The sequence below is a fragment of the Gymnodraco acuticeps genome, unplaced genomic scaffold (assembly GCF_902827175.1).
Source record: "Gymnodraco acuticeps unplaced genomic scaffold, fGymAcu1.1, whole genome shotgun sequence".
Lineage (NCBI taxonomy): Eukaryota > Metazoa > Chordata > Actinopteri > Perciformes > Bathydraconidae > Gymnodraco > Gymnodraco acuticeps.
The window spans coordinates 2,564,750-2,576,983 of NW_022990023.1; the positions used below are offsets into that span (position 1 = coordinate 2,564,750).

At 39.5% G+C, this 12,234-nt stretch overlaps 1 protein-coding gene across 3 annotated transcripts; it reads right to left on the bottom strand.

Moving 5' to 3' along the window:
• Positions 1-4,601: 4,601 nt before the first annotated feature.
• Positions 4,602-12,225, bottom strand: prrt2 (proline-rich transmembrane protein 2). 3 transcript variants are annotated; one of them, XM_034214677.1, is made up of 5 exons: positions 11,745-12,225; positions 9,211-9,510; positions 8,209-8,516; positions 7,997-8,126; positions 4,602-6,277 (listed from the first exon to the last, which is right to left on the bottom strand). In XM_034214677.1, exons 2-5 carry the CDS (start codon positions 9,482-9,484, stop codon positions 6,261-6,263), a joined length of 729 nt encoding a protein of 242 aa, XP_034070568.1. In that variant the 5' UTR covers positions 9,485-9,510; positions 11,745-12,225; the 3' UTR covers positions 4,602-6,260. The 3 variants fall into 3 exon arrangements, with proteins under 3 accessions (XP_034070568.1, XP_034070567.1, XP_034070566.1); XM_034214676.1 differs by lacking the exon at positions 4,602-6,277 and having other exon boundaries at positions 7,710-8,126; positions 8,209-8,510; XM_034214675.1 differs by lacking the exon at positions 4,602-6,277 and having other exon boundaries at positions 7,710-8,126.
• Positions 12,226-12,234: the final 9 nt, after the last annotated feature.

Here is a 12,234-nt window from a genome sequence, read left to right on the forward strand (position 1 = left end):
AAAAGAGAAATATGAACGTTAGTTTTTACTGAAATGATCAAATAAAGTCAACATTTCACTGAGCTGTGTGGGGTTTGTTCAACTTTTAAAATACGTTTGAATGGTGATATACACAGTGATAGATGTTAAAGACTAACGTTTATAATAAATACATTTGTATTGATTTTAAGATATTTTCATAGTTCATACAATCATACGTATTGGGATCATTTGTATTAATGTGGACCGGAGGGAGAGGGTGATGAGCTAAGTTTCACTTTTTTATTTCAATTCCAACTTTGGTCATGAAGAATATGTTTCTCTGTTGTTCATAAAGCATTTGCAACAGCATCAGAGCACGGTGCAGAGTCTCTAGATGAGTCCCTCGTTCTTATTATACATCCATGTTTGTAGTCCGCTGTATAGAAAACTGTAGTTTCCATAGTTTCCCCACAGCAGCAGACGCACATTCATGACGTCCGCTGGCGCATCATAAACACGTCGGATAGTGAAAGTGCATTCGGATTATCTAAAGTACCGCGGTCTCTTCTCCTAAATCCTTTTGAATTCTCCTATCCACTATCCCTTAACCCCGTGACGTTTCACTCAGAGGTCAAGGAATAGGAGATAGGGTTAGAATTTAGGAGCTGATTTTTAAACTATCCGAAAGCAACCTTGGTGTTCGGATCAGGGGGTCACAGGTTCAAACCCCACTGCAGTCAGCATGTCGTTGTGTCCCTGGGCAAGACACTTCACCTCAAATTGCTCCTGTGGGGATTGCCCACAGTAAATCGCTTTGGATAAAAAGCGTCTAACAAGTAACATGTAATGTATATAGAGGCCAGTAATAGTCATATTATTTAGAACCGCTACTAAAAACGTGATTAAAAGGGTATAGCTACTGAAATTACAGCATTGCAATGTTTGAAAACCCTCTATCTGAATACCTATGGTTGAAATTATAATATAGCATTTGCAAATACTGGATAAGTAAATCAGACACAAACCTCAAGTATCCAAAACAGACCAAAAAATAGTATTAAAACCAAAGCTATATTCTATTTACTGGGATGTAATTAGTTAAAAAATCATGTTAAGACACACCAAGATTGGATTGTTTAATTCAGATGCCATCTGTGTATCTATATATCTATCTATCTATCTATCTAGAGGTCAACATCAATGCATTAGGATGTTTTTGATAAACAAAATCTAACTCAGACACTCAAGTCTCAATGCATCATGGGATGCATTGAGACTTGAGTGTCTGAGTTAGACCCAGAGTAATGGACTTTGGGACAGATACAAAGCTCTCTGCCTCTGCAGTTTCTGATTATTGTGCATTTTCTCATTTATCCTGGAAACACTTTTGAAATTTGAGTAGGCTATTTCTGTTTCATCTTAGTCACAGTTTGTTCCTCAGTGTGCGCTCAGCCTGACAAACACCAGAGACACCTGTCCTCTGCAGATTCTCTCACACACTCTCCTAATGTTACTGATTAACCAATAACACACTTTTAAATGAGTGCTTGCTGAAACTGGGCCACACACACAATGAAGTCATTTGAAAGAACTTTGAGTAAACACAGATACTGAACATTGCAATACTCCAAGTCCAGATATAATAAAAACATGAATGAGTCTGCAGATAAAAGAGATAGTATCTTAAATGTGTTAGTAAACTGGGTGGACTGGACTTCTGTTTTACTTTCATGATCTAAACTGAGATTATTGTACAAAAAAAAAGAAATATGAGGGGACCTTTGAGGACAGTACACGTCACATATTAATCTAAAACAACACCAGAGATGCCGCCCTAGTGATAGGGATGTTTAATTGTATTTCAAATACACAGGCAAAAAAAAGACTTCACTTATAACATCCCAACAACTAATTTTAGTAATGGAGACAAGCTCTAATAATGCAGTTAAATAAGAGTTATTTTTGCACAGGGATTACATTTAAAATCCAGTGGTTTGGCAGATTTTTATTTTTTCATTTATTTAAAACCAAGCTGTGTCCTCTGCGGGGACAAGCACAGCCTTACTGCTGATGAAAAACACATAACAGATAACCATAAGAGCTTCTAGCAGCACATTACATCACAGAACAGTGTATTTCAACACCAAACACCCGGCTGTCTGGTGCTCTGTACTGGTTTGGATTTTTAATAAAAATCACATAATTGTTTTGGTTTGTGAGAAAGGCATGTTTAGAATTATTCAGCCCATGTTATTGAATAATTATTATAACTTTAAAATATTTCCTCCAGTTGAAGTAAGCTCATCATGGTCGTCTCATTTCAATAAAACTGACATCATGATGAACAAGTCATTATCTGGAAAGGCTGCTGCTGAAATAAAGAGAAAGTAAGAATAACGACGCCACCAGATGAAGACAAACAGAGAGCCTTCATAGAAATATTATAGTGATATTTCCACTCTGTGATGATAAGTGGTTTTCATTAAAGAGCCAATAATGAGCACATCAACGTCACCTAGCCAGGGTCGTGATGAAGAGTGAGGATGTGGCACAGTAATAACGAGTGGAATATGAGCCAACACATTTCAATTTAGCTTAATGTGTATTATAAAGCTACTACAACACAGTTCATGAGCGCATTTACATGGGTATTTACATTTCCTGACCCCTTTGACTCTCGAGTACATTATTTTAATAGATTTACTTTGTTACATTTCACCACTTTCAAAATGTACGTCAGTTTATTACGTTAGCTTCACAGTTTGGACAGATAAAAGTAATTTTCACTAAAGGACTAATAGAAACTGATATGAATAATTCATTGTGTTGACACTAACTGTGTCAGCTGGATAAAGTAGAATAAGTCCCTGTCTAAGTGAGATAAGTATTCTTTGGTGTGAAGCTGTGTCATATTTTAACAAGAAATCTAATATTTGTTTAACTTTTCCAAGTAGAAAATCAACAACAATCCTCCGGAGCATTAATTCACACTCATTTTTGTTCAGCCTCAGTTCTCTTAAATCTCTGTAAATTAGTCTGGCATTCAGTAACATGTAATAAAAGCTACAAACAGTAACAGAGGAGCATCGCCACAGGTCAGTTTATCTCATTATTGCCTCTGCTGGCGGACAGCGTGATCACGCTGCCAAGCTGACTCACAGCCTCAGTGTTTATGTGACCCAGCGGAATAATCCCTGACCCACTTACTGCATCTGGATCTGCCTCTGCCTGCTGCTGCTGATCCTGAACTGTATTTACCTAATGCGAAATTAGCTGAGCACAGAGAAAAATACCTTCTGCTGTCAAAATGTTAACATTGGCGTGGGGGAATGTGCTACTGTCAGACATTATGAATGCTTTCTGCAAATCTAGGTGAAACATATTTGACCTTAGTTCTTTTATATTCTGAATACAGTCAGGTTTAGTTTGTAAGTACAATTGTGTTTTATGTTCTTTATTACAACAAAGCACTTCAACAGGATCTATGCATCTCTTTCCCTTTGACAACATTATCTTAACAAATATCAGCCACAAAATGTAGAACAGACATTCATGGTTCTCAGAGGATGAACCCTTCTTATTTTGGCGATCATCTGACTTTTTTTCTGGGGGGAGAAGGGAAATGGTTGGACAATCATCGATGATATGATTTCATGATGCTGTCGTCAGCACGGGCCTCTCGTCCATTAGTGGATGGATTGTGTGTTGATGGTTGCCAGCAATTTACAAACCCTTGCAAGAAAGTTAAGGAAGGCATTGACCTTAAATGGTTAACGTTAGCATAGGTCGTCAGACACTGTGTCTTGTGAGAGCTTTCACAAATTGAGGGTTACCATTTAGACACAACCTATAGGAGCTTGCTTCCTTCTGAACGGGGATATGGTTAGTGGTTGTTGTTTGAAAGAAGGAATATATTTCCTACATGGAACTGCTTTCAACAAGTTATGTGGATTTGTTGAGTAACTGAGTCGTGATATCTGGAAAGCAGCATTACTGTCGAGTTCTCAAATGTATTTTTAGGTGCTTTGGCTAAGTGCCATCTACTGCCAATGTGAAGAACATCCAGCATCTCATACCAAAAATCGAGATTGAAAAATAGGACTGCAGGAAAGTCAACTGCTAATGTTTTGATGCAGAGAATTCTACACTGATAAATGTTCATCACTGTCAGATTGGGTGACAATAATTATTACAAACTATTTAAATACTACTCTAAGATATTCCCAACAAAAAAGTAATTTCACTGTGTTTGTTATGAATGATCAAGGAAGTGACATACTTAAGCAGCCAACAGTAATAGCTCTTTTTAAAGGGTTTTAAAACCTCAAAGATAATAATGAGGGATATTTGGCTTTGATTTGGTTCAAGTCATCTGAGGCTTTAGCTTTCACAACAGTCTTCTTCCTGGGCTCCGGGCCTCTCCCTTCAGCATTTGCTCTTCCTGCTGCTTCTGCTCCACTGCCTGACAACAGCAGGAGCTTACACACCATCGCAAACGGACAACTGCATTAATACTTCAACGTTTTTTGTAGTTGTAGTCAGCTAAGCTCTCCGGATATCACTCCCTTTTTGACATTCATTCTCCACAAGAACAACATATCGTTAATCTCCCCCGCTGCAAAACAACAATGAAAAACACGTTTCATGCATTGTGTCTTTATTATGAATGTGCTGCAGGAGTATACTATTCCAAGTGCTAGCGTAATCTTTGTAATTTACAACTTCTTTCATCAAATATTAGCAAAAATCCAAAGCATGCCAATAACCACAAAGATTGTAGAAGCCCGGTGGTAACACAATGTCAGTAACTGCGCCTATGTTAGATCAAAACTACTTAAACTCATATTAACTAGAGAGTTATCACAATATTGAGATTTATATCGGCAGAATACATCACTGTCGATTACAATTAAATGTACATTTTAAGTGGTAATAGAGGGAAAAAACTGCCGCATTAAATCATTACAGAAAGTTGTCTGCATGTGTGAGTATCTGTACATGATTCAAAATCCAGAGTTTTATAGATCATCGATGAAGCCCAGGTGCTTCAGATCACAGTGAGTAGATTAAAGGTTAGTTAAGAATATAAGAAGAATAAGATAGAATAATAAAGACAACCAAATGGGCAAATAATTATGGTTCTCATTGCCGTTGAGGTTTTTTAAAGGGGACAAAAAGCCACAATCTGTCTTGTTTGCGAGTATGGGCTACCTGTGGCTGCAGACTGAGGCTGGAGCCTTTGGCTGCAATAACAAGCAATTTCATTTGTTAACCAAATACAGATGCCCATATGCATACAACTATACCACCAACTGTCAACCGCGGCACAGCACTTCAAGAGCATCACTTATGCTTATGAAATTCAGTTTCAAAGTGATCTTTTACAAACATTATCAAAAGATATATTGATGATAATCATTAGTATAGTAGATGCTACAGTGTTTTTTGTTGAGTACCCTTCCCAGGCTCACAGTGGTCAGTGGTGTTGAGCGGATATACAAACAGTAGAGTTGCAGCAGAGTAAAAAAAACATGTTTCGTCTCTACAACAACTCTGTGTTTAGAGTCGGCTCTTCTTTTTGGCACATATATTTCCTTCCAGTGATGACTGTGCCTCCTGTGTGAGACTTTCCATAATCCCTTGCAGTTTAGCACCCGTAGCTAGTCCTTGGTAAGCCTCTTGTTCATCCTCTTTTGCCACCCGTACACATGATGTATGGGCGGGAGTCATGAGAACCACAGAGAAGAGTCAGAAACCAGAGGACACACAGAGATGCAAAGTGTTTCTCCTCTTCCAGGACTAATATCTGCTCTGCGATTCCAATGCAGCCAAACCAAATCCCAGAGCTTCTCCATGTTTGAGAGGATAATTGACGGCAAACAGATGTGTCCTGTCATCGGGTGCAGTGAAGGGCGGACATTTTGTTGCATGTGGCGCTGAAACTGGGAGGCAGTCCTTGATGGTTCACGGTCTGAAACCACCTCCACCCAATTTTCTGGTCCAGCTTGTTTGAGTCACTTCTCGAAGAGTTTCTCAAGAATCGTTCTGAATGACCAGAATACGAAGCGGCTGATTAGACTTTCTTCTCCCTTCCTCTGACTCAGAACAGCAGCATTTGCATATTTTATTTTCTTCCATTAGCAAAAAGGGATTTATATAGATTACAGAAATACAAGTACGCACTGTATATCGGGTGCATATTTGTCACACATCCAGGTAATGACTAGGCGGTAAAGACGGTGGTGCAGGTGCTGGCCGGACGGTCAGTTGCCTTATCCAGTTTCATCCTGGGATGAAACTCAGGTTTTCACATTTACTGAAGAAAAGAAAAGGAAGCGTATTAGTTTTAGAGAGTTATATTGTGAAACGACTTGATATGGATGGATAAACTTCACAGACCACAGAGGACAAGTTATGTAATGAGAAAAACACGGGTTGTCCCTGAGCCCTTAAAGTTGTGTGCTCTTCTAGTCATTAAGTTAATTAGAACATGTCTCGGCTTAATGAGACCCAACAGGCAGCATCAAAAACAAAGTACAGATGAGTATCTGCTTGACTGAAGGGGAAAGGCAAAGAGTCTTTTAACTGACCATACATGTATACATTTAATCATGATGTACAGAGGCGAAAAAAATATTACTCCATTTCTCATACACGGGTCAGTTACTGCAGGGGGGTTCCCATTATATTGTACTTATATATGTTTTTAAATGGTTTTCTAATGTCAAAAAACTACAGTAATATGAATCCAACATTCTTTTAGCAACAACATTTTTTTTATACACAACACTGAGGATAATCTAACCTACAAATGAATGTGCAACCATGTGAGCTAGCTTACCTGTGCTAAACATTGTTGCCTATCCATAACAGCAACCTAGTTAGCTAAAGCCATATATTATTGTAATTGTTTAGTATCGCATTCACTTAAAAAAAGTATAGTAAAGTATTTTGTATCCCTGGCTTAATAAGCAACTCCATTTTCTAAATTAAGGAGCCATTGTACTTTTAGGACACCTCTGATGATCAATTATAGTCACTGCTCTGTTATCATATCTCTTTATTCAGTACATTAAATGTACACGTTGACACATGATATGAAGACACACAGGGACAGAGAGCCTTCACATTATGTACCAGCAAACAGGGCGAGACATACATCTGACAGCCGACTGCACATATCACCACAGAGACACACACAGCTGGAGGCAGGAGGCTGCCGGGCCGATAAACAAACATGTCAGCAAATGTGTGTTTGAGTCTCATGTGATTAATGTGCTCTGATCGCTGTATAGCAATGACATGGTTCCTAAAGTGCCGCCCTGAGTCGTGCAGGCATTGTAACTGAGCGCGGTATATTGCCAACAAGGGTAATACTATCAGTGATTACAGTCAGATTATGCTAACGAAGGTTAATTTTATAATGTGTCGGGATAAACAGGGACAGCAGCACGGACAGGAAAATCAGTGTTAGCAAGGCTATTGATACAAATCAGGGGGATTCATCACTGCACACAGAGGGGTAACAAGGTGAGGTAAGGGTTTAGAGCAGCAACAACTCAAATAACAGAAAAAAAACAAGATTAATTTGTATTATAGCCCCATTTATATATCATGGTCTTGCAATTACCTTTAATGTAAATCTTAGTCTGTACGTATTTACAAGTGTTTATTATTATAGTCCTATTTCCCCTATGGTTATTGTCTATGTGATGTATTTGGAATGTATCAGTTTAATAACTGTTTCGTGCATTTCTTTTTCTTTATTCTCGTTTTCAGATTCAAGGCAGGTATATTTTGTATTTTCTTTATACTGTATGAACAACAGAGTACATGGATTGGTATAATAAGTTGTGATATTTAATACAGAATGTCAGAAAATGCTGTTTTCATGCATCCAAAGACATCATTTTAGGCTTTGAGAAACAGGGATGAAAATGTTTCACTATTTTACAGACCAAATGATTAATCGAATATACAAATAATAATTATTGCCGCTCTTTTAAGGTTCAAAGGTCAGATCTTGGAGACTCACTGGCCAGGTTGACGATGCAGGCGATGATAATGAGCGTCCCTCCAACTAGAGACACTATGGAGAGCATCTTGGCCACTCGTCCCAAACGCACAGCGCCGTCCAGGTTTCCCTGCTCGAGGCTGTTCTTGGACTGAAGGAGAAGGAAGAACCATCTGTTAACTTGAGACATGTTTATAATTTTTTAAAACACAGCTAAAAGATCCTGTTCTCACCATGATAGAGTAGACAAATCCCACAATGTTGATGGGCCACACGGGGCAGAAGCAGGCCAGCACGGACAGGAAGAGGTAGTCTTTGACCTTGGTGCGGTCCAGCGGAGGGTTGGTGGCGATGCTGGAGTGGCGGGAGATGGACGGCCTGGGCGAGAAGGCGGTGTAGCCGACGGAGCTCGCCCTGCTGCCCTTCCTCGTCTTGTTGTGGTGGGGGTGGGGGTAGGAGATGGAGTGTTGTCTTCTGGGAGGAGAGCAGATGACCGGAGAGGGGCTCTCTGCGGGTGCCGAGTGGATCCCGTTACCTACACATGAGGGACAGAAAAGGACGAGGAAATGTTAAAACACTGGAGGAGATAAATGTGTGAACTGCCTTTTAAAACTAAAATACCAACACTTTCAAGTTATCTAAACCAGAAGAGAGAATTGAGAAGTGTAAAGAATTCCCATACAACCATAGGAATTTATGTATATTATTTTACGAGCTGTTACTTTTGATTGGATGATTTGATCTTGATTATTTTATTGCTAGCTCCAGTCTGCTGCTGATGTGAAAAGCAAGCCGGCAATAAGCATATACGACTTGGTGATAGATGTATTTCAGATAGTCAAAGATTCTTAATTCTGTAAATGAAACACTAAATTATGTTGAAAATTAAGCATTGCCGTTTGATTGAGTACATTTGAAGGTTGCTTAAAATCAAGCATGTTCCAGGAGACTTTGGAAAGCCGGGTGGATTCTCTTAGCACCACAGTTGTTGATATTCTTCATATCCTTCACATCTTTCCTTAAACCCATGGTCTTTTTCACTGAGGTTTAGTAAAGGTGGTTAGATATAGGACCTGATATTTTCTTCTATTTAACCTGCTGCCCTTGACTCCTCCACTGAAACTTGACTTTGCCTGAGTAAGCTGACTAAGCAGCTGTTAAGCGCCCTCCTCCTCCTCCTCCTCCTCCTCCTCCTCCACCCGCTGCCTCAACACAGGTCAAACTCTGTCACTTACTGTTCTTCAGCTTCTCGTTGATGACAATGACCAGCTCGCCTTTGGACTTGCTGCGGGGGGGGCTCGTGATGACCGGGCTGCTGCTGCTGCTGCTGCTGAGGATGAGAGGCTCAGCTCTGACCCCCGGACATGGCACAGAGACGGGGGCTTGGCTCGACACCGAGTCCTCCTGGTCCAGCAGCGACGGCTGGTCCTCCCCGGCCCAAATGGCAGGAGCTGGCGTCATGTTCACAGCCATGCTGTCAGAGAGTGAAGCCTCTTGTTTGTGGTCCATTTCTGTGTGTGCTGCCAGTAGTTCACCTAGGGGTCAGAACATGGGTTTAAGCATATTTGTAAACAGAAGGTGCTACACCCCCCCATCTGCTTAGGGAGTGTCCACAAATCATTGTGGTGTTGTTTTTGCTGAAAATGTGTACTATTTCCTTTTTAAAATAGCAGTGTTTTGTCACCCTAAAATAACATTATATTTCATTTCAACAACAAAAAATTGTATATTCACATAAAAAAGATTAAACACTAGTATTAATGGTACATTTTGCAATACAACAACAATGCTCTCTCTGTATCAGGGGCTTGGAAAGCTAATCAAAAACCACCGAAGGATAAGATCAATGGAGGCTCAAGAACCAAAATAAAGGGATCTATTACATTTCTACGGAGCACATTGATATATTTGGCCAAGAGTAGCTCCTTCTCACCCGAGAGCAGATCTGAACCCTTTCACTCATAGAGGCTACTACAGTGGACAGCTTTTCAAAAGGTCTTTTCTTGTATGCATTGATTTTTTTTGCATAGTTGCACTATCAGCCACTACATAGGTGGAAAGTCAGTGTAAGTGCATGATACATTTTTCTAAACCAAGATGGACGACAGAAAGCCAGATGGACCGAATCACTCCTCGATATCTTGCCAATCCTTTTATGGAAAGCGCCCCCTGCAGGTATAACAATGTTGGTGACATCAAGTAACAACTAAGGAATCAAATAATTCATAAATTGTCAAAGTATTGATTTTATGTTTGTAGGAAATTATGATTAATCACCCGTCGTGTGTGGACGTCATGCATCACTGGCTATATTTAAACTACAATTCATACTGTTACTGTTGTTCTTGAAAACACTTCATTTGCAATATCTTTTTGGGCCGTAAATCAATATACTTATGTTATTATAATGTAATTTTAAGTTATGTCTTTAGTTCAAACGTTAGCACATATTGTCTACCTGAGTGGACACATAAATAAATGTTTTCTAAATTTGAAAAAACTAGATAAAAACAACCTAAAGTTAAAATCTTGTTTTTCCATGCCCCAAGAGCAATACAAATACTTGGTAAAAAATCCTGACTGAGGTTTTCATAATTCATGCATGAAAGGGTTAATATAACTTATAAATGTTTCGACAGTGACTGTCTCTACAGTAGGTACCAGAATAAAGAATGGCTTGAATATTTGTTAAAAAGGTTGTGTGATAATTTGGACAAGAGCTAATATAAAAGGTTTTCAATACCACAAATAGAATCATTAGTCTGTTTACAGGTCTTGGGGGAATAACACTATTTGTATAAACATTTGCAAACCCAATTTTTGTGGATTCCAGAGGGAGCTGTGAGGAATCTGCATTAGCTGCTGCTAGAAAAACAACAAACCAGATCTCCAATCAATCTGATGGCAGCCCACTAGCATTGTGGGTAATGTATGACACGTCTTGAAAAAGGCAAATTAGTGAACACAAAAAAAACTAAGTACAATGCTAAATCAGTGGATCACTTTTAAATAAAACATCTTAAATGTTTCTATGAAATGTTGTTTATTCAGATATTGAGGAGGCTGCTTCATTTTGTAAGTCAAAGATGCAAATAAAAAAATGATGCTTGGAAAGGTCAAACGTGTTAAAATAGTGAATAACATTCTTCCCATCAGTCTCCCTCCAAATACTTTCATACAGTCCCTAAAGTATGATTTAGCTTTAGCTTATTTAGTTTGGATCCTGGCTAAATATCATTATAAGGCTTTTTAAAATCCACCTATAGACTTCAGATAAAATGCTCGATCATGTTTTACTTTCAAATAAATACCAGGTAAACACAAAATACACGCATGTCCACCTGTAAATCAGGCCTTATATAATAAAGCAGACTATGTTCTTCAAGTAACAATGAAAGCAGGTCACAATGACACGAGCTGCACAAAGGCAGCAGCAGGGCTCTCCGTGCAGGTGTGTACATAACATTATTATTTCATCATGTATACACAGGCGCTAAAAGGTATATGGTTGCCGGTTGTTGGTACCAAACAAAAGGTAAAATAGCAAAAGAGGATGAGGACAAAGGAGAAAGACTCGGATAGAGTAAAGGAGGAAGAGGAGGGGGGATTCATTAGCCTGATGCCCGTCTTTGAATTCACTGGCTAAATTGCCATAAGCAGAAAAAACAAAACATGCAGCGTGCATCGGATTTCTGCATTCAGACTTACTTAGTAAGCGTTTTACACCTACACACAAACGGGGGAGGAAAAGTGAACATAAATCACTGACCTTTTTAATCCAATCTCAAAACAGCCGGAGCGTGCAGGGTTTACGCATTGTTGTTGTCATGTGTAAAAATCGTCAGACGCGGAAAAAACACATCTTTTAACCACGATGTGTGCGCAAAGGTGGGCCGTTTGTGTAAAATCCGATATATTATGTGTGCAAGCAGGAGAAGCGGTGGTGAGAAGCGGTGGTGTGGAGCCTGGATCCAGCGCAGTGTGCGGGAAAGATGGATGGACGGCGGGCTGGAGGAGGGTGTGTGTTTGTGTGTGCGTGTAAGTGAGTGCGTGTGTGTAATGAAAAGTGAAATCTGACAGGCGACGTGCTGTGGGAGAAGGAGGCGGAGGCTACATCATCCTCCTAATCTCACAAAAGATTAAACTACTGTTTGAGTGAGTATTTATGCCCTGGTGCTGGGATCACATCCGATGATAAAAACTGGTCTTCCAGTCAAAAATTAGCACTATTATGTCATCAAACCGGAAATAGGAGCCAA

Coding starts and splice junctions, on each gene's coding strand:
- prrt2 (XM_034214675.1), bottom strand. CDS start 9,484: ATGGACCACAAACAAGAGGCTTCACTCTCTGACAGCATGGCTGTGAAC. Junction 8,517..9,210: donor CAACGAGAAGCTGAAGAACA/GTAAGTGACAGA, acceptor TCTGTCCCTCAT/GTGTAGGTAACGGGATCCAC. Junction 8,127..8,208: donor GATTTGTCTACTCTATCATG/GTGAGAACAGGA, acceptor CTTCTCCTTCAG/TCCAAGAACAGCCTCGAGCA.